At 37.9% G+C, this 26,476-nt stretch overlaps 1 protein-coding gene across 2 annotated transcripts in view; it reads right to left on the minus strand.

The window, feature by feature from the left end:
• Positions 1 to 26,476, minus strand: part of LUZP2 (leucine zipper protein 2) — a 326,231-nt gene that overhangs the window by 191,219 nt on the left and 108,536 nt on the right. For both annotated transcript variants that reach the window (XM_069804063.1, XM_069804064.1), the window contains exon 3: positions 15,391 to 15,865. In XM_069804063.1, the coding sequence (XP_069660164.1) occupies positions 15,391 to 15,452 (62 nt within the window). In that variant the 5' untranslated portion in view covers positions 15,453 to 15,865. The remainder of the gene's footprint in view (positions 1 to 15,390; positions 15,866 to 26,476) is intronic.

The raw sequence follows: 26,476 nt of genomic DNA on the forward strand, positions 1-26,476 counted from the left end.
ACGTTCCCAGGCACAGCAGAGTAAGATGATAAGCAGTACAGCAAGCAGTAAAAGCAAAAAGCAGCCACTGACAAGCACAAGACTAATATACAGTAAGGCAAGCAAGCCCCATGGCAAGCACAGGAGCCTGCCAATTAATGGCTAAGCAGCAATAACAGCTATAAAGTTGATCTAGCACATTCCCGTCGAACCTGTCGTTATCTTGAACCCTTTGAGCCCCACATTGGGCACCAAAAAGGGCTGTTGTGATTTAACCCCAGCCGGCAACTCAGCCCCACGCAGCCGCTCATTCACTCCCCCACGGTGGGATAGGGCAGAGAATCAGAAGGGTAAAAGGGAGAAAACTTGTGGGCTGAGGTACAGACAGTTTAATAGGCAAAGCAAAAGCTGCTCACACAAGCAAAGCAAACTAAGGAATTCGTTCACCACTTCCCATGGGCAGGCCGGTGTTCAGCCATCTCCAGGAAAGCATGATGACTAACGGTGACTTGGGAATACAAACACCATCACTCCAAATGTCCCCCCTTTCTCCTTCTTCCTCCCCTTTATATGCTGAGCATGACATCATATGGTCTGGAATATCCCTTGGATCAGTTGGGGTCAGCTGTCCCAGCTGCGTCCCCTCCCAACTCCTTGTGCCCCCCCAGCCTGCTCACTGGTGGGGTGGGATGAGAAGCAGAAAAGGCCTCAGCTCTGTATAAGCACTGCTCAGCGGTAGCGAAAACATCCCTGAATTATCAAGGCTGTTTTCAGCACAAGTCCAAAACACAGCCCCATACTAGCTACCATGAAGAAAATTAACTCTATCCCAGCCAAAAGCAGGACACCCAGTGAGATTTTCTATTTTAGAGAAATTAAATCTAAATATGAAAGGCTGATTTTTTTTTTCAGTTCTGTACCCATCTTCTCTGTAAATAAGAGAAGAATTCTCCATCCAAAAAATCTTTGAGTGTTGTCTTGGTTCTGTCTGTGCTAAACCGAGTGCCAATTTCTTATTCTCTTTCTTGTTCTCTTTCTGTACATGCTAGGAGGATGACCCTGGGAGCTTTATATTATTCTAAGAGTCATGGTGATTCAGTGAACAGTATAATGACCCCAAAGGTGTCAAATGGGTGGTTTTGTCAGTAATTACTGAAGGTGATCAAATAATTGATTTAAAGCTACAGTCTGCTACGAGCTTTACTCCAGTGGAATTCTGCCAAGTCAGTTAACATTCCCAGGGCTACATTCCCGCTGAACAAGGCAAACTTCTATGACCTTCACCTCTAGATACTGCAAAACAATAAAGTTTTAGCTTAAAGAAAAACACACCAAAATATTTTAGTCCATAGTCCTCCCTCTTTAGTAAGATGCACTTACAAATCTGTTGCTGTTGCTTATAACAGGAAAAGTTCTATATTGTTTGTTCCACAAGTATTTTGAAACCAGCTATCAAACTCAGCCTTACATACACTATAATACAGGCACTTCAGCTGCTCAAAATGGTTTCTGTATATAAAAGGAAGTCCTTTACTCAGTATCACAAAAATAGTAATTCAAACCAGAAGCGAGCAAAGGACTGGTGCAGTGTGAGCGTCTATAAACGGATTCGCTTAAGGCTGAAAGTTTATTTACTCTGATTTCATAGAAGTATCCCATGGTCATTGGGAAGAGGTCTACAGTTATGAACACAGTGGTCTTGCGAACGTGGCCTGAAGTTTTAAAATGTCTAAGCACTTGTTAAGCCAACAAAGATTAAGGGTGAGACGGAACACATTTCTGACACTGTAATATCCATTTAAGCAATCACTTCATTTTTAAAGTATTTGTGAGTTGTTAGTTTTGGTTTTTTTCTTTTTAATATTAATCCTTAAAAAAATGTATCTTGATGTTCACTATGAAAATATATATATATGTTTTCATATATTACTGAAGGAACAACTCTCTTCTATTATTTCTTTTTCAACATCTGGAAGACAGCTGCAGCTCCAAAAGCAACCTCCACTCCTTATACATATTCTACGTTGTAGAAACATACATTATACAGGTTTACCCAGGGGAAATTTCAGTTTAGTTTAGCCAAAAATATACCAAAACCACTAATTCATTTGGTTTTATACCATTAATTTTTTCCAATACTCCAGATGAAGCTGTAATGGAAATCCAGGTCTTCCAAGTATTTTAAGAAACAGGTATTTTCACAAGCATATTAAGAATGATCCTCGGACTAGTGCCGAGCTGAAAACACAACTCAAATGAAGCAGTAGTGACCCTAATCACCTCCAAAAACACCCATAGCTGCTTTTTATGAAGGCAGGATTTCATCCATTTTTCCACTTAAATCAGGTTTTATATCTTAATTCCCACACAGGCTTTTGGAGGAAGAGAATAAAGGAAAGCAAATGGAAAAATATATCTTCCCACTTTTCCATCCAAATAAAAATTTTAAGCCTAACACAGACCACTTCATCAATTCCAAATTATCTCAATTGAAAACGATGCTGCAAGACATAGTAATGATAGTAAAAGAATGAACACTGTTCTTTGCTCCAGCCACTTGTCTTGCAGAAGTTAGGACTACTATTGTTTGATACAAAAAGATCAGTATCTTCATAATCCCAGCGGTTTCTGTAAGTATATATCCTAATGGTTGACTGAAAGCTTCCATTACTCTCCTCCTTTGAGGAACGGTATGGTGTAACATGGGTCAAAAGTCTAAAGTACTGCAACAAGAAAATAATCATTAAAACATCAATTCAAAGACAGTGTTAGATCCTCAGCCGTTGTAAATCAACATAAATACCAAGATATTAATCACAGGAGATTACTATTTCTACTATTTCTGTAATTATAGTATGATTACAGCACAGTAAGAGCAGCAACTCTCAAGAAAGTAAATAAGTAGTGAAACACGTATTAATTAAATATAGTTACCAGTATACAACAACTGATATCTGTCCAAAGGAGAATAGATTGCCTAAATTTTATTAACAATTTTTGCCCATAATACCATTGCCTTATCATGTATCTAGTTCCATCTCTATGATCACAGATCACTTTTTTAATGCCTTGTCAACTCTGTATGTAAAAATTGTATGAAGACTAACATTTTCATTCATTATCAAAGGTAACACAGAGATACCTTGAAGCTCAGCTACCTCAAGTAGTGTAAGCATGACTTTTTTTTTAATCTTTTGCCTCAACTCTTTTCTTTTTATTATGACTCAAAGGCAAATGCAGGATTCTGCTCATCCCACCTATTGGTCCAATCATCCTTGAAATCCAGTTTTACAAGACTGGTCATTTTCAAAAGCGCAACTTACATTTTTAGCATGGATTTAGAAGTTATATGAAATGCTGCCAGCTCATAAAAGGATTTGAGGTCAGAAAAGGCTCAGATCTCTCTCTAAAGTACATTTGGAGGGGTACCTGCCATGCAAACTTTGCAAAAGCTTCAGAGCCAGTTAAGAACAGAGTATGCAAAAGCATCCACTGTTTCATGTACATAAGGGAATGGTGTGGAATAGCCCTCAGGATGTGTCAGATGCTGCCGCAACAGATTACACTGCTAACCCAGCCTAGCTAGGAAAAACGCACCGAGATAACAGATTGCTGAGTAAGCATTTAACACAAATTTCTCATGTTACTTTTTCAGTTGTGTTAGACCTGTGCCAAATGGCACCAACTAATGGGCATTGTCAACATAAATATAATTTCTGTTGAAATACAAGGAATCTACAGAAAAATTTTATCTTTTTTACGCTGAAGTGCAAGACTGTCAAACCGAAAGACTACAAAAGTGGAAGTTAGCAGAATAATTCCAGATTAATGTATTTGCCAGAAACAATGCTTGTTTCCAGTATAGTCTCTTGCATTTGAAGGAAGCGGCTGGATATAAAAAGCTAAATCCCAATGTTACCTGTAGAAATAATTTGATATTTTTATCTGCAAAAGTTGTATCCAAATTTGATGCCTTAGCTGTTGGGAAAAAAAAAAAAAAAAAGATTCAGCTGTTTTAAAGTATTTAATTCTATACAAGCAGAAGTACACGTATCTATTCAAGCCACTGAGAAAAGATAGCCAAAAATCAATTTTTCATACTTCATTATGTGTCTACAACTAGAAATCCTTTACACAGAGGCACATACACTATACATATTTATGTATTTTCCCTTGAGTGAAAGAGATCTTTTTACATTCAAAAAATACACTAATGGAATTACATACAGTTTTGCAGTCTTTAGTTTCTTTTTATCAACACCCACAACGATGGTTTGCCATCTGCTCCAGATGAGGAGACTTTCCCACTACCGCGCTTTATCATTAAATTAACAAGAAACAGGTAAGAATTCTCTCCATCCTCATTAGCATGTGGTAAGTAGTGAGCGCTAAGGAGATTTCCACACACACACACTATCTATAAAACAGAGTTATCTGTAGAACACTAAAAGATTTACCCTTAAGTTAGCATTAGGTGTACAACATTTATGAGGTTTAAAGTATATGGAGCATAGGTATCTGTAGCACAAGAGGAATCTGTTCTATTGCCCTAGAATTGAGGTGAAAGTGCTAGCTTTTTACTGCATTCTTATTAGGAGACTTCTAACCATATTTTTGAATCATTTTTTAAGCTTTTATTTTAAAGAATTAAGCCTACACCAATACCATAATTTCTAAGTCGTGAGGAGTAACAAGCAGAACAGAACAAGTCTCCTTCCCTCCAATGTTTTCTCACACTCTACATACGTAGCATTTTTTTTTTTTTCATCTTTGTATAGAAAGAGTAGCACCTGGATGTAGCTGGCCCCTGCTAAAATACAGGTAAATAGATTATCTCTGGAATTCTATCAATACTCCAACTTATTCATTCACCATGTAGCGTCCCTTTTTATCTACCTCCTTCTAACAGATATCAAAATTAGTCTGTTTTCCCATCAGTCCCCTTTGATATCTTATCTTATCTCATCCTATTAGGTCCAAGAACAGCTACAGCAACTTCTCACATCTGACTTTGCGTAGTGAAACTTCTCAACAGCTTCCCTGCAAATCAGGTAGTTGGGGGGGATTGCTTGGATACGTGTGCTTGTTTCCATCTCAGTCACCAACAGAATTGCTGAAAACATGTCTACTTCGTTCTCCAGATGGGTCCTTGCAAATATTCGCAAGAACAAAGATTCTGCTACCTGTCTGAATATTCTTCTACAGGAATGGCTCAAGCTGCCCCAAGGATCATTTCATTCCCTAGAACGTGGAACGATTTAAGGCAGATGAAATTATTCCCTACTGCTTCTTCCAAGGTTTTTTCGTCTTCCTCTGGTAGCAACCGCTACCAACAGCACATTGCTCTACAGGTTTAATCCAGTGCGACAAAAACTTCATGTTCCTGTACCGACTAAATGTTATTGGGAAAGGTTTTCCATCACACATAAAAGTACCATTTTAACATGTGATATAATCATCAAGCTTAAGCAGCAAAGAAACATATGATGTCCCCACAGTAAAGAAGAGCGAATGCTATCATATTTAACCCTGACTGAAGTATCAATTTCTGTACATCACCTATTTGATGGAAATGGGTTAAACCTTTCAGATTATGTTTTATAAGCCAGTGATGGGAGATTCATCTCATACAAAGGGAACTTATATTTCCTAAACACTTAGTTCTGGTATACATGTCCTGTATTTCTTCCTAGCTATTTCAGAAGCTATTTAAATTTTGTCAGTCTAAGAAAGTATGAAACAGGCAATACCACATACTATCGCATTAAAACAGATAGAAATGCAAGTTTTTCTGAGCCCATTTAAGGAACTGATTAGTATTTCCTTAAAACAGATTTTACTATTTAGTTTTTACAGCATTTTAATTCTTTCTGCTTCCAGGAACAGATAACAATCTCCCTGGAGCCAAAAGAGCTCCAGCTGAGTAGAAATTAGGGAAGGAACTAGGATGTTTGAAATGGGGACAAAGAGAGAGGTAGGAGTTAAAAAAAATATATATTAAATTAAACATCTGCTTTCATAAGCTTTCCTGAGCCAAATACAGCACATCTGTGTATACTGAACAGCAGATAGTTGTTTTACAAGTAAATAAAAAAGCAACTGCAGAGAAGCCTCTATTCACTATCTGTGCACTTGAGAAGTGTATTTTTTTCATATATCATTCATGTATGAATGCAGAGATTTCACAGAAAGCAGTATTTGAGACTGATTTTTCACCAAATTAAATAGCATAGGCTACATTGACTGCAAAGTTAGAGATGCTTAACAAAGGAAACAGAAGGGAAGCGGCAACACTGCCGTGGGTTCTGACCCCCCCTCGCCCCTTTGTCATCTAGGCACCATGGTTACAGATTCATTTCCCAAGCCTTACCATTTGCATTAAGCCAAATAACCTTATTCCTCAACTGAGAGTGAAACAAAGCAAGCTGGGAGGCTAGACTTTCTAAAAGAGGTCAGGATGGAGTGCTAATGATCATGACTATTTGGTATCCCCCATAGCCATCAGCAGCTAAATAACAGTCTAATTTTCAAAGTATATAGCTCTTGTTTACGTTCAGATTTTCACAAGGTTAGTGCAGCCAACATGCTGGCCCCTTTTGAAATTCAAAAGGCATCAGATTAGACTCGTTCAGCTCACTTAAAGAAAATCCACTGCAGATTATAGGTATTAAGCCTTTCTAAAATGTCTGGTCCCTTGGCAAGCCTTGGCTCCCTTCATGGAAGGAAGAAGAAAACAAAACCAACAAAAAAAACGCAGTGCCTATTTTCGGAGGAGCACATGACAGGAACTTCTGTACTCTCTGTAGAATAGAGGAGTAGATCTGCAGGGGGGCTGACGGACTCTGCCTGTCACTAATAAATAGTAAGAATACAATGGTTGTCTTGCATATTTTCGCACAGAAAATAAGAATCAATCATCAACTGATTGGTTTCAGCAAAGCAGCTCAAAGGTTCAGCTACTTACTAAACACAGTTGTTTGATTTGCGCCCTGGCTGAGCTTCACCCCATCCTGAAAAATATTTCTTTACAAAAAAGCTGTAAGGGAAGCAGTAGTAAAATTGATTTTATTTCTCCATTTTCAAGAGAGACATTCTCTCTGCACATTGAGCACACATTTCATTACACTGCAACAGGAGGAAGAAACTTCCTCAACAGACAATCTAATGCCACCCAGAGCACAGCCGCTTTTCAGTCTTGTCAGTTCAATTTTTCCGCACATATTTTTTCTTTTCACTTCCACATTTTAGTAAAATCTCACTTTTTTTTTTTTTTTCCTTATTTGCTGCCACAGGCTAGCCTGAAACAAACATGACTGCAAAATCATTCAGACATGATGAGGACAGCGTACATAAGGTGGACACAGCTTATCAGTGGGCTTATAGTCACTCTAGGTCCCCTGGATGGCCAAGCAATTCCGAGGTACAAAGTCACAGCTCCTACTTCTGTAGTCATTCACATCAACAAAATCACAGAAACACCTGAAAAGCAGTATCAAGTACTGAGAATCCAACAACTATACAGTGCTAGTAAACAACCACATTTTGTTTACCACTTACAGCATTCGCTGACTTGTCTTCCCTTCCCCCCCAACTACCAAACCAAGTTTTATAAAGACCCATAACAGCTACTGAAAATACGTTAAAGCATTATACTTTAGTGAAATTACAGAGACTGTATCCCATCATAAACCCCTGTTTGCCCATCCTTTCATAGAAGATGTTTTGATGCTCTCCAAGCAAGAACATAGTAGCAAACCCAGCGATAACACACATCATTGGGTAAAAGTGCGGTGGCCTGGAAGAAGTTTGTACGGAATAAGTTAGAAGGACGTTCTGCTGCACCTCTGTCTCCAACGAAAAAGGAAAAGGTGTTAGTTCTGTGATTAGATGGGATTCAGCAAATATGCGCTTGGTTTTCTAAGTACTGCAATTTGTCCGACAGTGGGTAAACCTGTTTTTCAACCAGCTTCCACTTTCATAATCATCAAATGAAAAGGAAACCCACCTACTTCCTACAAGGAAACTGTGAACATAAATCAACCAAATATGACCGTTCATAAATAACAACAATAAGAATATGTAAATGGCTGGAAAAAAATAACAATTTGGGTAAAATACACTAGCTGGCAGCATACTAGCCTTATCTTCCTAAGATAGCACGTGGAGACAAAACACACCAGAATTTTTTGACACTTTCCTACTCCTTTCCATAGGAGCTATCAATCACTATCAACAGGTAAGATATTGAGAAATTCCATACACACCTATTTCTTCAGCTTGTAGGAGTCACACACATTGATTTCTCTCATGATTCACTGAAGTATTGTTTCAACAAATACAGCAGAGTTCAGAGGGAACACTACAAAAAGTATTGCTAAGATAATACACAGTAAATGTAAAGATTAATAAACACAGGAGTGATATGAGGTAAGGGGTAAAATGAATACGTAATAGCACAGGAAGGAAAAGGAGAAAAATCTATAGTAGCACAAAAAAACCCTGCTATTTGATGCAATGCCATATTTATTCTTCAGCATTTCTAAAAGGTACTTGCTGCTGATGTGTTTGAAATAGCAAATACAACAATACACGTCTTAAACCTTTGCACAATGTTAAGATTGAAGGATGGTATGAAACATCTTTATTCTTTCTGACAAACATATTACTTGCCTTCCATACACAGAATATTTACAGATCTGACCCTTACAAGACAGGTGGCGCACCCATTGTGCAAAACTAGACAATGAGAAGAAATACCATTTTTGACAAGTGGCATAAATGAGATTTATTTGTCTACAGAGCGGTACATCACAAGGATTACTATCTGTGAACACGTTTCTGCTCAATATAGAAAATAATAGTGAACCCACAATCTCACAGAAAGAGGAATTACAAGTTTAGGTTAAGATATCCTTATATTCTACCTCAGCTATAAATTAATAAATGAGGAAAAAACCCAGGAAAGAGTCAGCATTATAATTTCTCTAAACACAAAGAATACATTAAATTGCCAAAAGTAACTCCATGGCAAGTCTCCTGGGAAGAAATGCATTATACATCGCATAACAACAAGCAGAATTCCAACTGTTCTATTACATTCAGACTGAATTCTAGAGGTCCTCAAGGTCTACCTGAGATCACATGGAACTTCAGGAATATTTTAACTGTAGATTAAAAGTCTAAAATAAGTCTTTCCTGAAGGTTACAAAAGTTTTTAGCAGCATCCTTCCTTCCTCTCCCCTCATTTATTTTTATTTTTTTTTCTTCTTCTTCCTTTCACATTCCAGGAGTCAGAAACATAAATGAAAACACATCACAAAATAATCCATTTTTAGTATTTCAGGACAAACTGAGAAAGAACTTCTTTCTGGATTTCTAATTTCGGTTGGTGACCTTAAATTTGTGGAGCACTTTTACATGTTCTAACCCAGATAATAAAAATTGCATAGCAAGCATACCACTTCTAAGGACATCATTCCTAACCACAAATTAGCCCTATCACAACAGCAGAAAACCCCATAAAATTTAAAACTTCTGACAAAAAAAAAAAAATTCTCTCCCCGTCCTCCTGCCAAGTACAAGACATACAGATAGAAAAAAAAATATGTGGTTGCCCTATTGTAGAAGGGCTGCAAACACAGAGAAGCAAGGCTATTATGTAAGGATAACATTAAGAATATATTTGTATATAAACACACATATTCTTATATGCATATATTAGCACAGTTCAAGTACAGGGATTCCCAAACTAGCTTTAAGCAATCTCATTCTAAAGTCAGAGAAGTCCACCTACAGCAGGTTCTTGTTTATTTTTCTACACAAGATAGAGGTACCCCACTTACCTTGGTTAAAAGCTACCTTGAAAAATCTCTGCACTATACTGCAGCCTGCAGATTCGATGTGGCCGTGTACTCTAAGGTAGCATGGCTGGCGACTGCACTCGTGCCCAGAAAAGGGTGTCTCACTTTGCCATTGCCGGTTTTGTAGTCCAGCACCAGCACCCCTGAGGTCATGGGCTTCCCTCGGGGGGAAAAGTAGCAGCTTCTCCTGCCCACGCACCTGGCGGTTTGGGTTTTTTTGGTTGGTTAGTTGGTTTGTTTTTGTTTGGAAGGGTGGTGGTTGCTGGTTTTGGGGGGGTTGTTGTTTTTAAAGATATCGCTGGAGCTCAAAACTTTTCTCCCAGAACAAGGAAAAGGCTTTGTTTCACCAAGTAGCTTCTAAATTGCTGTATTAAGCACTTGCTTATAAGCCATCAAGCTAAATGCATTCCTTGAAATAATGGAGTTATGCCACTGATAAATTTGTCCCATTACGTTTAAACACTGTCCACAACAAAGCACATGGTTCTTCAGGCATAGTAAGGTTGCAAGCCATATGCTAAATGACACTACTGTACCTTAAACATAAGTCCTTACAAGCCATTAACCAAACATGCATCATCATCCACATTGATAGAAATCAGAAAGCTTTCACGGCCCAGAAAACTCAGACAGCAAAAGTAAGTGTGAAAGGAATTCTAAGCAGGAGACAAAGGATAGAGTTAGTGCCCCTGCATTTCTGGAAGAATTCAGAAAGCACGATATTAAGACAGTCTCAGTTATCCATCAAGCCTACAGCAAAAAATGCATCATCTTTTCCGCTAAAGAAGTAGCCTACTACCACTCTGCAGAGTTCACCTTCAGTCATGAGGAAAAGGAAGGACACTGCTAGACCTCAGCCTGAGATCTCAAAAGTGAGAATCGTTTTTGGTTACCTGATGGAGCATGTAACAATAGCGTGGCTGCAGCTGAGGGTGTTAGCAGAGTGAGCCTCATCCTTCCACCGCAAAATCTAGAAAGGAGTAGGGTTCCCTCTACTCTCATATCAGTCTAAATTAAAAAAAAGTTACTTTCAATATCTGATTATAGCCCAAACAGCGTTTCTACAACGGGAAAGAGCTCAAGGACTAAACCCGAGGATTTTCAATGTTCTCCACCTCGACCCCAGTATGATAACATTAAAGACACTTCCCGTTACCTTTCCTCAAGTCTCTGACTGAGTCTTTCACACACCTTTTTCTGAGAGGAGAAAAAGATATTAATATTTTCCTATTCCTTAGAGAATAATTATGAAAACCAACAAACTTAAAGAAAATAGTTGACCTTGAAAAAATAAGTCCAGGGAAAAAGCAAGCATTTAAGTCAAGTTCTCATGTTTAATAAGGTAAGTGAATTCACTATATTTCTATCGCTTCCAGTAACAGACATACACCAAATCAACACCCATACCTTCATTAAGCATCATCCACATAGCAGGAGTGACCACACTACTTTTATTCTGCTACAAACTACAGCGGTGGCATTCTTCTGAGGCCAATGAATTACAGATTGCTTTGTAACGTCAGTGTAGTAAGACTGCCAGTGAACTGCACTTTTAGAAAAGTGACCACCAGCCATTTCTCTGCCATTAAAATAATATAAGTTCTGCCTTTTACAGCCCTGTTGTTTGTACATCCATTTAATGAGTTGCTGTAGTAGTAATATTATTATTGTTATTAAAGTGCATCTTGTTGGGTTTATTGTCCTGTTCTCAGCTATAAAGCATTCTACTTCAATCAAATTATTCAATGTCTTGCATCTTTGTCATATTTCATGCGTGGACAGAAAGGAATTCGCTGCCATAGGAATAAAAGGAAAGCTTTTGTTTCACATCAAGCTTCTTACAAGGAGCCAGGTTTTTGTCATTTGAACAACAACAACAAAAAATGTTGGTAATCAAAGACTAAAGTATCCAGCCTTTCAACAGTAACGTTCAAGTAATATTCAGAAAACTGTCCTTTTAGCTAAAAGTAGGGAAGTCTCAGACAAGATCATCTGGACCACAGATCTTAGTTACTGACCCCAATGACTGACTTCATGCAAGCATTCCCTTCCACAAATAGTTTTCCACTTAGAATTGTTTAGGTGTCTGTGGCCAGAAAAGCATGCAGGTGGCTTCAGACTCAGACCTGAGCTTATTATACACTATGTGCACTCCCTGAGCTCTCAAGTACAGTGGGACTCATTTCTGAAATAGTATAAAAAAACCTATGCTGTCTTCAGCATAGTATGAAAAAATAACACGTATACAACCATCACAGTAGATCTGCCAAAACCAAGACATCCAAGGAAATATAAAAGCGGACAGGAAAACACAAACCTCAGAATAGTTTTACCAAGTTCAATTCACCTTCAAAAATGTTCCCCTTAACTTTTTATGAGACTGATTTTAGAGCCGTAATTTTTACTTGTTCCATCGAAACATACATAGTTAACTGGACAGGAAACTACACCTCAATCTTGTTAACTCTTTGGCCCTACAGCCAACTAGAACTATGATTAAGAGTCACCATTGTGTCTCAAAGCTGCACCAGAACCAAATCTAGGTAATACAGAAAAGATCATTCATTTCAAAAACATGATATTTCTGTAATTTGATACCCATTTGGTTCACGCATATGATTTTTAGACCATGCTAAGAAGTTAGCTGCATACAGTTCTGAAAATCAAAAGTGAATAATGAAGACAATCTTAGAAGCGATAGCTGTGTATTTTCCTCTTTTTAGCAATACTATAAAATAAGAAAAGATGACATGCTGTATTAACATAGTTGAACTCATCAATTCATATTTTTTTACAATTAGGCATGAAGACACGCTGAGGTCGTCCAAAACTCTCACCATGACATGATGCAAAGAAGATGGCATCACCACATGACAAGGAACAAAAAGCAGTAGCTGTCCACCTCTGCAGCAAGTACTGTGCTCACTGATTTCAGCACCAATGTATGAAATGAAGATACTGTGTTTCTGTACAGACTTAAAAAAAAAAAAAAATCCTCATGATGGAAAACTTTCTGCCCTGCAAGGCTGATGCTTTGCCTTAGCTAAGCAATTTCACACAGCAGGATATTAGACCCTGCTTTTTGCGAACACAACTAGTCCTACAAACCTACTCTATTTGGGTCCAACCAATGAATTAACCATATGTTTACAAGAAATACTAACTGCCACAGACAGAATTGCCTTCTGCTGAAGGAGATTAAAGCATAATCTCTTTCCAGTAGATGGCACATTGATAGCACTGTATCATTTTTTAAACTTCCATCATGTACTGTTGAAAAATTACTCTATGTTCTACACAGCCAGTTAAAAATCAAGTGACTGAAAGCAACTGCTGAACAGAGTAATCCAGGACTTTTATAAATCTCCAACTCTACAGCAGAGTTTCAGCCTCCTTTTTACCAGGATGACCAATGTGGTATCAAAAGCAAAACTTCACTTTGCAACACATACTGTACTTGGGTGGAATTTTAACTGGAATTTCTCTCACATTGATCATTTTCATCCCTCAATTACATAAGAACATAAATCATCATGTACTTCAAAATTATACTCTTTTAAGACTATATCCACTCCTCAGAGTCATACTGTTCATAATTGGTATTCACATGCCAATTTCGGCTTCTTCGTATTCTTTACAACTATTTTTTGAAAGGTGGGGAGAGACTTGAGGATTGGTTTTTTTTTTTTACAATTTTCAAGAATGAACTACAGTTCATTTTTCATACAGGTAGTATTTTCTCAAGAAGATGAGGACCTGCTTTTACAGCTTTACGCTAGATACCTTGTCCCAGCCTAGACCCCTGAATGTTCGAGTAGTTTGTAAGACACTTCATAAAACCAATAATTAAGTATGAAAATTTAGACTAGTTTTCCACGTCTCTCTTCAATCCAGTTTAATCTGCACAAGCTCATGCAAGATACAAACCTGCATCTGCAAAAGCTGGCTTGGTGCTTCCTCCCCTTTTTAACTCTGGCATAGTGTAGCAAAGCCTGTATCACTTAAATAACTGTAGAATTTTTAATCCAAATTGACAAGAAGTTTCACACTTGACTGCTAGTGAATTTTTCCTTAGACCACTTATTAAATCAGAAAGGATAATTATTGAATCACAGTGTATTACAATTTTCCTCCAAATGTTGTATTTCAAAGAGCATTAGTGTGGTTAATATGGGCTGACACTGTACAGTCCCTAAATAGGAAGTGGTACAAAAAAAAAAGTACCCTTCCCTCACCAATAACAACCCTCTCCAAAGGAGTGAAGTAATGGAGTAATTGAAGCATTTTAATACTCCTGATTTCTCCCTGCATTCAGGCCTTTTCCCACTCAGAGATTTTCACAGTTATTATTTACCTGTGTTTGAGTATGTACAGGAGATGTGCTCCTGCTGTACCTGACTTTGAGTACTTAGCAGGCATACACTTTTGCTTTTTTTTCCCTTTTTTTATTTTTAAAGTCTCAGTGAACAATTAAGGCTTAAAACATGCAGTGCTTCTGCAAAAAGCTGCTTCGGTGACGATTTTATAGGAAGAGATCAAAACTAAGGGAAAAGACACATTTCCCTGATAAACGTACATGCATATAACCTCCAATAACATGCTTTACGGACTTAGAAATAAGTACCCTATAAACTTCTCACACAGCAGAGGAATACCACAGCCAAAATTTGGGCTTGATTTTCTGATAAGGAACTGGAAGTTAAGAAGCCTGAACTGAGAGCAGTGTCATTATAACAGATCTGCTCTGTACCCAGCATTAACTTTCCATCTGTGTACATCAAGACAACGGGATAGAGTGTCTCAGCTTTATCTTTTCTTTGCTGAACATGTTACGTCTACAGCATGGAAAATATACCATCTCTGAGCAACTGAGCAGTACACAGTATCTTATTAGAACAGGCTTTATTTTTAAGCTGCAATAGATTTTGTGCGTATTTTCTCAGTGATTTATTATACTTGCACAGAAAGGAATGCTTCTAGATTGCAGCAACTTTTAAACACGTTTCCTGGTGTTGAGATAACACTGCAACATCTCACCTGCATTTCAGAGTTAAAAGAGGTAAGCCCTCGGTCTGTGTTCAGATACAGAAGCCTAAACTGAGATGAGGTTGTTCAAGTGTTTATATTTTTTGCACTCTATAAGGGAAAATGTTAGCATGTTTTCAGTTTCAGCTGCTTGGCTTTCTTATTTCCAATGAAACAGAGTCTATCTGTTTTTACTGCTGTATATGTAAAGCTTATATTTGGTACTGTCTTGTTATATCACACAAGCTGTGGGTCAACTTATACAGGAGTAGCTCTTTTACATGATAAAAAAAGCCTAGAAACACCAAGAGAAGACTCAGTATCTTTCAGAGGATTGGGAGGGGGAGGGGGAGAGATAAGAATCAGAGAAGATATCTGCTCTAAACTTACTACCCCAGTAAAAGCTGAAATCTGTATTATTTCTTCTGAGAGCACTGAATCTGGGGAAAAAAACAAACAAACAAACAAAAAAAAACCAAACAGCAAACAAAACAGAACTCTAAGCAAAATAGCTCTCGGTACTCACCTAGCGCTGAAGACCAGTGCAGGAAAGAGAGGCAGCAAGTAATAAGCAGAGATGAATTTCATCCTGGAGCTCCTCTGTTTTGTTCCGTTCCTCACTGTCCTCTTCCCACCGACTCTTTCCCCCTCTCTCCGTTTCTTCCTCCAGCAGCTCCTCAGCCTCGCCTCGCCCGGGGAGCTGCCCGCCCTGCAGCGGGAGGGTCCTAACCCAACCAGAGCAGACAGCCCAACAGAGCGAGTAAGGAAAGGGAGCTCCGAGGGGGGATTTGAGCTCCGGGAGTGATGTCACGAAGCACAGCGAGCGGCTGCCGCCGCTGCGAGCCCCCAGAGCCCGGCCGGCTGCGAGCGAGCCTTCCTCCCGCCGCGTCCTGAAGGATGCTCCGGTACCCACCGCCAAGCTGGGGGCCGGGGAGGGACGAGCACCCGGCACCGGGCACTTGGCTCTAAGGTGACAGCGGAACGTAGCCGAGAAATGCCTCCTGGAAGGGGGAAAAAAAAAAGGAAAAAAAAAATCCTACAGTGAAAACACCACCCATCTTTTACAATTAGCATTTTTTATTTGAAGTGAATCTAGACAGCGTCGATGATACGGAGGCAGAAATTATTTCAAGCAGGTGTCAAGTTACAGATCAGCCTGCCACTACATCTGGAAAAGGTATGGTTTCTGCAAAGCCAGAATTCACAAGTTACTATTTCAATTGGGGATTCATTCGCCCCAGTACCGCATCAAGTTGAAAGGAAGAGCAGAAATAGCTTCCAACATGGTATTTTGAAACACTGTTGCCATCTCTAAAAGCCCTTCCTCACCTGCAGAAACTGATAAGACCTTCAGAGCAATTAAGACCGTTTTTCCTGCTTTCCATGTTTGTATTTCACCTGATCTTAATCTTGATTTAAATAAGTCAGCGTTAAAGGTGTTTTCAGAATCCAGGTATTCCCTACCTTGACACAAGTGAAGCTCATCTGTTGGCAAATCGTATGTAAGTATAACATTTAAACAAGAATCATCTTTCTATGCAATTAAAAAAAATAAAAAAGGAAACAAACTTGTCTACAATTGAATGAAGCACGATCATTACAAGAAAGAGTTTTGGTCATCTATGCACTTGTCTGGTCACATGAAAGTCACCCAGAAACTACATTCTATATCACAAGCATAAAAGTTTCCATAGTTTAAACTGGTGTGTCATTGCATTCAACTGTTTATTGAGGAGTAATCTTGGATTCCATCAAAGCAAATAGAAATTCACTGTTTGAAATGAATGGAAGCCTTTTTGAAATTAGTATGACCCTTAAGACATTCACATGGCATACAAATAGAATTAATAAATTAAATTACTGGTTACATTCTTCAGTAGCAAACTGAGAGGGAGGGAAGACAAAAGAAGAAAAAGAAAAGGCAATGTACATAGCCAAAAAGGAATAAAATAATGTATTTCTGACTCCTCTTCCTTGTGTCCCAACTCTAGTACCTTTTCTTCAGCACACCTGGCAGCAAGTTCTATTCAACCACATTAATTTAAATCAGCATTTATTGTTATTTTGATGCTACATGCCAGCATGAAAGAACAGTCATGTTACCATGGATACTTATGATAGAATAGTAAAAAGGTCATAAAAAGTGCAGTCAGCTTGCCATTTTCCAGAAAAAGCCAACCTTCCCAGGCTACCAGGCACCTCACAGTCATGTATCAGCAGCTCATACTTCTTCCCTCTTCCTTTTATGTGCACACATGCAGGGTGGAATGGAGGGGAAGGTACTGGTGCATCAGGGGAGTAAATTATGCCCGATGATGCTGAGTGAGCTTAAGAAAACTCATGGAATTTTGCAACTTGATGAATTATTTTTTATTCCTACCACTTCTCTGCTTCTTTTTGGGGGTGGAGGGTGGAACAGAGAGGCCTGCTGCTAAGTCTTGGTTTCATCTCAAGGGTTTTACCATGCTTGCATGGGAGAACATCTCCACAAGTGGTTTAATGGCTCCAGTACAGGTAGTCGGCAGCTATAATAGCGCTATATCACCCAGACGTTGCATTATCATTCTTTGCATAATTTCCTCCATCCTGATCAGAATTGATTGAACAATTAGGAAGCTTTTCATGCTTACCAACACTGCTGCTTTAGTCCTGCTCTGATGCAAATACCCCATAAAGACTGTCACAGCTCAGTTCCAACCTACAAACACCTCAAGGGCTCAGTGGAAAGGATTTGTAGCAAGCTTTCCCATCTCAGGTCGGGACACGGGGGCGAGTCCTCTCAATCCACTTGGGCACAGCCTGCACGCTGCCAGGCCGTTAGGAGATGGCAGCAGTGGCTAAGCAGGGATTGCAGCAATTGCAACCCTAAATGTTGAGATACACACAGATAAAATTGTACTACTGTGAAAGGAAACGCTCAGCGGTGAATACAGGTAGGACAAAAGGAAAATTTGCATTTTTAGGGGCAAACTTGTATAATTAAGGATTGAGCACTTAATCGCAAATGCTACTCTTGTCAGACTTGATTGTGCTCAAGCTGTTTGCCTGAAGACATAAAAAAGCATCCTTTTTTCCCCTCATATTCAACTAACTGACCTTGAACTGGAGCTTTCCATTGTTTTGAAGGGTTTGGGGTTTTTTTGGTTGTTAGAGAACATGTATTTTAACAGCGTTATGCGCATCTTAAGAAAAGAATAATGTATTCATACCAAAAAACGGGAGAGCATTGTTCACAGTTTTTCTGAGACTTAGACTGTATAGTCAATTAGTTTAGTGTTGGACACACTTAAAGCAGGATCAAATATGAATGTATAACAACTTCAAAGACCTTGGATAGAAATATTCCATGTAAAAACATTAGACACCTTGGCTCAAATTTATTGACAATCTTATTAAATAAATAATTACTGCTAGCTTAGCAAGCAGAAGTAAGGTGATTATATACAGTCTTTTACAAACAACCATACAGGGAAAATATAAAGACGACGACAGTGGAACCATTACTGTGAAATTCCAAGGCATTTCAAACACTAGTTGTCACACAGGTTCTTGCAAGTTTGGCTAAATACACCGATGGTGTAGAAATACCATTGCCTACCTTAGAGAGGAAAACGAATCAACTGTCTCCTTTTGCAAAATACAGCACAAACTTTTGCTTGCCAGAGCAGAAAGACATCCACTTATGCCTGTATTTATGTAGTAACTACTATAGCAGGGGTCCTAATTTTATTTTCATTGTTTGGAAGCGATGGTAATAAAAAAAGCAATCATGAAATGATAGTGTACATTATATTCAGTTATTTTGAATGCATACGTGTTAACAGAGAGAAATTTCTATAAACACACTTAACGAAGAGACCATTAACTTATCTTGCTGTCAAATACTAAAATTCTAGATGTTGAAGCCTTCATGAGACTGCACAGAAGACTTTTAGAAGAATAAGGTCACACCCTTTGGAAAAAATACAATGCGTTTCATTTCAGGGTGCTTTACAAATGCAATTGGTAAATTTCTATTTGCAAAAAAGACTACGACTGAGGTAAAGCTATGGGTAGAACTCAGCTAACCCAATTTCATGTCCAGCGCTCTGTGAAGTAGACTACATTATGATGTAGATATTCTATCACCACTGCAGTGCAGAGAATGCCAGGTTTTTAATTTATGTGTGTGTGTGTACACATATACATACACACATACGTATGAACATGTATATCTATTTTTGTTGAACTGAAGCACGATTTTATATAACTAGAACAGTAGCTTGATACATTTTAACACTGTATACAACATACTGCATTTCTATGTCTTAAAAAGACCAGCCAGACACACTGAGTTCCCAAGTAATATTATAATCTCAGAAATACAGTATGATAAATAGAATCTTAAATAACGGGGGAAGTACAAAACCACAGCACACTCTTCTTAAGGATAGTTGTTGTGAGCTAGTTAACGTTGCAGTCCTCAGTGATGCAAGATGAGTGTAAGTAGGGTTCCAAGACAACACTACCACTTGAGCAGGAGCAGAAGGGACAAGCGACTTACACGAGACGCTTCTTCAGCTCTTATATTTCTCTCTCTTCTCAAAGAAAGATTTCACTTTAAAAATAGATTTGGCATTCCTTTTCCCAATTTTTCTCCCACTTTTCCCACTCTATCTTCTCATTCCTTCCCCCGCCCCGAGTGGGGAGTTTCTCTGCCTTTGGAAATAGTCCCCGATTTAACTAAACTCTTAAGAAATCTGCTAAGCTACCGAAGGGCAAAACATTCTTACTAAAATAGGAAGGCAAAGCGTAAGTCTCAGGGTGAAGTATTTCAATACACTGGGCCTAATATTTCACATCCACATGTACAAACACAATCAGCACAAACACATACATAGAATTAATGCACACAGTTCATTGCTACTCTTGATTGAAACCCGACACATCAACAATACCGCTTTGTGAGATAATACGTTTGGGGTGACCGATTCCCAACTCAATCTTCAACACGCATGCTTTTATAAACACTGCAGGAATCCACTTGCTCTGCATGATGAAGCCCTGGAGACTTGCTTGCATGGCAAAGGAAGGTTTGTGAGTGGCAAAAGCAGGTAAAAAGCATGGAAGAGTTTCTAGCAGTTTCTTCTTTAAGAGTCTATATTTCACCTTCATTTAAGAGAATATATTTCAGGTGAGACAGGATATTTATTATTACTTCTTACAAGTATGCACATAGCAGAAATATTCAGAATCGCAGTTAGCTAATCCACCTTTCACAGCATCTCAGAGGAAGTCTGATATGCCATTATCGCTATTTTTTTTTAAATATTAAAATATAAATTTCTAGCAGTAAGTTTAAATACCATACCACGTAACATAACGGTGTTAGAGTACTAGCTCACAACATACTGATACATCATCTTCATTTGTATTCAGCTAAAACAAATGATGCAACTGCCCAAGAATAGTGCCTAACTAACTTCAGTACCAAGAAAAAAAAAAAAAAAAAAAATCCTGGCTACCACAGTGCTGGAATTATAGCTTAAACATCAGAGTTGAGTAAAAGCTGCTGCAAAGGTCTCTCTGAAGGTCATTTAAACTTTGTCAGAGATTTCCAAGGTAACCCCTTTTAAATCTAAGAACCAGCCAATTCAGAAGCAAGTTCATTAAAATAAAGAAGCAAATTTACTTAATTTTAACCTCATTGTTAACCCTGCTTTTAGCAGGTTAGACTTCCATTTGAAACTACTGTTTGAACCTTTAGCAAACATATGCAGCCCACATAGGTTTGCTGTTAAAGTACAGAGAAATGAGCAATTTCATGAGCATATGATTACAGAAAAAAAAAGTTTGATTCCATTCTACAAAACACTTTTTTTTCCACTGTCCAAAACAGCAATGATTATATATTTAATATTTAACATATCTGGGCTGCCTACCTTCATTCCGCACTGAAGGCCTACATTTTATGTAACGTTACAGCTGCAGTAAACCTGGTAGTGACTACAAGGCTTGATCCCACCACTGCATACATGATAAGAAGCAGTTGTAGAATTTCAGAAAACAGAACAACAACAGAAGCAACTCACTCAGGAATTTCTGGACTTCCCTATATTGACCACAGATTCAGCAGTGCTGAACCTCTTCATCCATAAATTTACATTTAAATTTGTATGTGCTAGTGGGAAGGGAGAAAGAGAAGAAAGCAGTACAAGGCAAATCCAGTCTTCTACTTCTTGCTGCCTAAGTTGTACAAGAGCTAGGATCAACCGTCAACATCTACAAATGACCCGCAGCGTATTACTCGGTATTAGGAAGCTTGAAACAATTTTTTTGTGGAAGCTTCTGCTTTGGAAGCTGTTACAAATATCTCTCCTTATGCATCTAAAACAAATCATTCCTGATAACTTGCAGATGCTGTCACGCGTGGCGTGTTTGTTTAGACTCCACTATACCAAGCTCTTTGAGTCCAAGGTCTCAGAGAGACCTCTTTCATTTTGTAGCTACCGGAACTGAGACTTAAATCAAACATGCCACCAGGTTCACCAAGGTCACTGAAAAAAAGGAGTTAGGAGACCTTCAGAAACAGTGTTTCAGTCAGCAGTCATTGACATTAAAACTCCTTTTTTAGCATCTCAGAGCTGAGGTTTGCTTATATCCAGCAGACACCTCAGAGCAAATCTGCCTTCTCATACCGAAATTCATCTCTATCAAAGTCAGCATTCATTCAAAAATGAAGGCAGAAAAAATATGTGCATACCAAGGTAGTTTGACAATCTACATACAGGTCCATTAAAGAATTATTTATTGTTTAACTCTGAAATAATTTCTGGTTTAATTTAATAAATAATATGTTAGGTTGGATAAGTTTGACTTCTATAAAACAAAAGCCACTTGATAATCCATCCAGACAAAATAAAAAACAAGTCTCAGAGAAGGTTTTTTTTTTATCATTTCTGTGAGACTAATTGGTTTTAAAACTGAAAACTCTAGGCAAGAGTATTTTAATAACATTTTTAACAAAGCAAGGAAAGAATAACAAATTTCAGTCACATCTGAGTAGCCCTAGAGAGTTCAGGAATCATTCTTATTCGTTTCACAGCGGATGGACTTATTCTGGGTATCCGGTTCAACAGACCACAGAGCATGCTAAAAATTGCTTTAAGGACTTGTTTCCATTTTAAATTACATATTTTTTATTTTAAAATCAGTCTGGAGTTCAAGAGGACTTTTCAAATGCTTTTTTGATACATCAAATAAGGCTGAAGTTGTCCAATAAACTGTTTTTTATTGTGGAAGAAAAGTCTTTAAAGAATTGTCTCCTCTTAGTCAGAATATAGCCCATTTTGCACCAATTCTTTTAGCATCAATTCATTAGAGCATTCAGAAATTTTCACTTAGAAATTGAGACACTGATTAAAGGTCCCTAGAAGAGCTGAACAAATGTTTTTCATTAAAATATTTATAGTAATTTAAAACTTAGCTCCCTGCTTCCCTTTCCCCCTTCCCCCCTTCCTTAATTTAAAACAGTAAAGGTAGGCTGGTACCTATGCTTAGATATAGGGCAGATAATCTCTCACAGTATATTTGGATCCTAACTAACCACCTGTTTTAAAAACAAACCAAACAAGCAAAAAAAAAAAAAAAAAAAGAAAAAAGAGCCACATGTAGAAAGAAATCACATCCAATTAAAACCGGTTGTAAAGCATTTGGTCTTCTACAGCTATAATGAGATTGAATGTGATCCAAGAAAGAATTATTACTACCAAGTCGTTAGGATGTTTCGGTCTTCAACTTTACAAACATCCCAATCCAGACCATCCAAACATCAGAGCTGGTATCCATACCACTCAGACTCCTATACCCAAAGTACTTACACATTTTTGATAAATCCACATATAATTCGGTTGCCATTTACCTGTTGGGAACTTAAGGTGTGAAATAATTTGAGACACTCGGGGTGCGACGGTGGAAATCACACAGAGAAGCTACTGTTGATAATCTTCTCATAAGGAATGTTGCATTATAATAAGAATTTCTGACTTCATTTTAGATAACATCAGAAGCAGTCTCTCAAAAGTGCAAATGAGAGTCAGATAACATGCAATATAATTACTAGTAGCATAGAAGAGACACACATAAGCCATACCTGTATCGTGTCATTCTGAAACTGCTATAGCCATTTACGATGGTCATAAATACATTTTCCACTTCATTCTATACTGGTTTGCTTTACTGTGTTGTTTCATAATATACAAAGTTGTCACAGTGTTTTTACCGCCAAAGAGAGGTGGCCTTAAGAGACTGTGAGAAAAGAAGAATGTTCCACAGTTTCGTTTCAAAGCTACAAATAGAACATATTGCATGCGCTTATTCACACCAGTGATATACATGTGTGCCATCCCCTCTGCATAAAGAGGTCTGCATAACTTCTCTTAATAAAGTAGGAATGTAAGGCTTTAACCAATAATTGGATTTCCTTGATGAAATAATGAGAATTTCCTAATATTTTGAACTGTTTTCTGTTACACCCTATTAAAAACCTGATTTTTGAAAAGCTAGAAGTGCAGCTCTAATTCAAAATTTATTAGATATGACATGCATTAAGATTATACTATCAAGATCATATAAAAATGTCACTAATACAGAATTAATGGGAACTCAGTGAAAATTGCTACATTATATCAACAGTGAGATTGTCACACTAATATTATGCTATAATTGCATAGTTAAAAAATCCTGCAGATCTCTGAATTATACTGGAACAATTGCTCTTTTTTTTTTTTAAAAGCAGTAAGTACAGTCTGAAGGAGTCATGTCAGACTACCACGTTACTACATTTATTTTTCATATTAATTATATATACATCTAGCACGTCTCATTAATGGTCTAAAACATACAGTCCACACAAACGCATGGTAACGAACAAAATAACCTCTCAGTCAAGCAAAGCAAACAAGTATGACCAGGACACTTTTGTTCTGTTTACCTGAAAAACTTCAGATGTTAAGTCATTGCTTTTTTCTCCCTGTACAGCGCTGGGAATCACAGTAGGAAAACAGCATCTGTACTTCTCCACAGCCATCTGTGATCCTATCTACAGTGAAAACTGAAACATGCAGTAAGAAGTAAGCTCAGAGCCGAGATACCGAGCTCATGAAAACCCTTGTGGTTCCACTACCTTCAGAGAAACTACTATTTTATATTTTCTCAAAATACAGCCTAAAAAGGTTTTGTAACCCTTAAGAATTATCTCGTATTCTCTTTACTGCTCTGCAGTTTCAAATTAAAGCCAGCACATATATCAAATTAGACACCTAAGTGGCAAACATTACTCATATTTAAAAAGTACTAATACAAAAGATTGAACAATCTTAGTTAATGTTGGTTTTTTTGGTGTTTTGGGGGGTTTTGTTGTTTTTTTTTTTTTATTTCAAACAACATTAAGATTTTGTAGGAATCTTCTTCTGGTGCAATTTTTCAACATCAAAAAAATAAGAAAAACCAAGCTATTTCAAAGGGGGCAAAACAGGTAGTTTTACAATGGCATTGAATAACCACAAGATTTACATATTTACTCAAGCATTCCTCACTACCAAAAGTAGTAAAACAAAGAAGTTATAGTAGTCCTAATTTGTTATTTACCTTACAATAATTTCTTCTCCATCTTTCAACAAGAAATCAACCAGAATTTCCAAGCAGTGGCAAAACATAAAATTTCTTATTCTGTTCACCTTTTCATGTCATTGCTAGATTTCACAGAATGCACTGTTTTATCATCATTATTAGGAATTCTGTCAAGTATAGGGTGTGCCATATGTCACCTGTGAGGTCTATTATCAAACAGAACTTGATTCAATGAATGGATTTCAGCAGAGCCCAAAGGCTAAAACTGCAATCCTTAAGCGCTCTGTTTTTCCCGCTCACCTTGCCACCAAAGTGATATGGAAGTTTTGAATATGCTTCCAAACCATGTTCCCCAATTTGTTTTCTTTAGATTGAGTTGAATGTAAAATTATGTTCACATAAATACAAAACCAGTTATAAGTGAAAAAAACTAATTTAAAAAGATTTAATAAGCCTGCTTTTAAGGTAGCTGAAAAACCTAAAAGACTAATGCTGACGAACATAATGAAAAAAGCAAAGAGAAAAGCCCTCTCCTACCACATGGAGATTGCTGCAGGACCTAAGGGAAACACATTCAGAAGCGTGAAAGGCACCATCCCATGCACACTCATTTTGCAAAAATTTAAACAAGCAAAGTAGACAAGATATCAGAAAGCAGAGTTCAGACATGTTTTCCAAAACCCAGTTGGAATTCCTGTGCTTAAAGGGATGCTAAAATAAATGACTGCAACATAAATCCTATGATAACCAACTAGATAGAGAGATATATAGATAGACAGATACTTTTTTCCTAGATACATACATTTTCTTTCTACAGGAACATTTTGCTTTATTACTTTCTTTCATAAATACAAGTTTTTTACTCATTCATGAGCTGTCCTTTCAGATTTTAGGAGAAATATGTATCCGAATAGTCATATGCGAATCACTGAACAGTAACACAGGAACAACACCACTTATCTCTGTAGATCTTTTGTTCATTCCCATCTTTCCTCGCTAATCTAGTTTTCTACTAGCAAAAGTAAAAGGAAGATGTACCGGTACCAATGGCTGGAAAGCTCAACTGGAGAAACAAAGAACAACACAAGGGACTGTCTGGCAAGGCACAGAGCTACAAGTCAACCTCTATTCAGTCACCTTAAGGCTGGATGCACTGCTGCTTTTCTTTCAAGAAATGTGGATTCTTGCAATGGGGAATACATCTAACAACTATTCTTGTTGAATAACCGCTGGCTAGAAGGTTGGAGAAGGGATATGATTTTTTGTCATAGCAATGCACCGCGTTACAAAGAGCTCATGCAAAGAAGGTCGGCATTCAAGCTCAGCATGCAACGTGGCATCTACACACATAACTACGCAGTTTTCAAATCCCATTCTTTAACCACAATAGGTTCTGTGGAAAAGTCATTTATTTGAACTCTGCGTGAGGTAGGATGATTTGGCCCTAAGTACACCAGCTTTTCAATAAAACCCTCCAGAAAAAGCACTTCACAGCGTAATTAACTAGAAAAACGGAGTTTTCGTTCTGGCCCAAGCTGAGAAAAGCTAGTGAGTACCCATCACAACATAGAGCACGACACGTGAAGGGCACTTGAGACATTTAAGCCACCTCTGTTTAAAATAGAGACCAAACACATTCAGGCAGAACTCCAAAGTTGACAATACATTGCTAAACCCAGTGACACTGAGCTTCCTAAAGGTCCGCTTAAAGACACATTTCAGCTTCTGCACATATTAAGTACATAATATACCAATATGAAATCGTGTATTCGGAACCACATGCTCTTACGTTTTCACGCAAATTTGTGATTATACTCACCTTCTAACATCACCTTCGCTAAAAAGGCACCAAAAGAAACCAAGCGTTTCTCTGACATTTCTAGCTCCATCTTTGTGAGGTTGTATTCTGCATCTTTCTCAGAGGGCAGATCACTCTGAATTTAAGGCAGCGTATTGTTTCCTATTTTTAAATAGGCTGCTGAGAGATTGGTAAAGCAAGAGGC

Source organism: Haliaeetus albicilla, chromosome 16 (assembly GCF_947461875.1).
Source record: "Haliaeetus albicilla chromosome 16, bHalAlb1.1, whole genome shotgun sequence".
Taxonomy (NCBI): Eukaryota; Metazoa; Chordata; class Aves; order Accipitriformes; family Accipitridae; genus Haliaeetus; species Haliaeetus albicilla.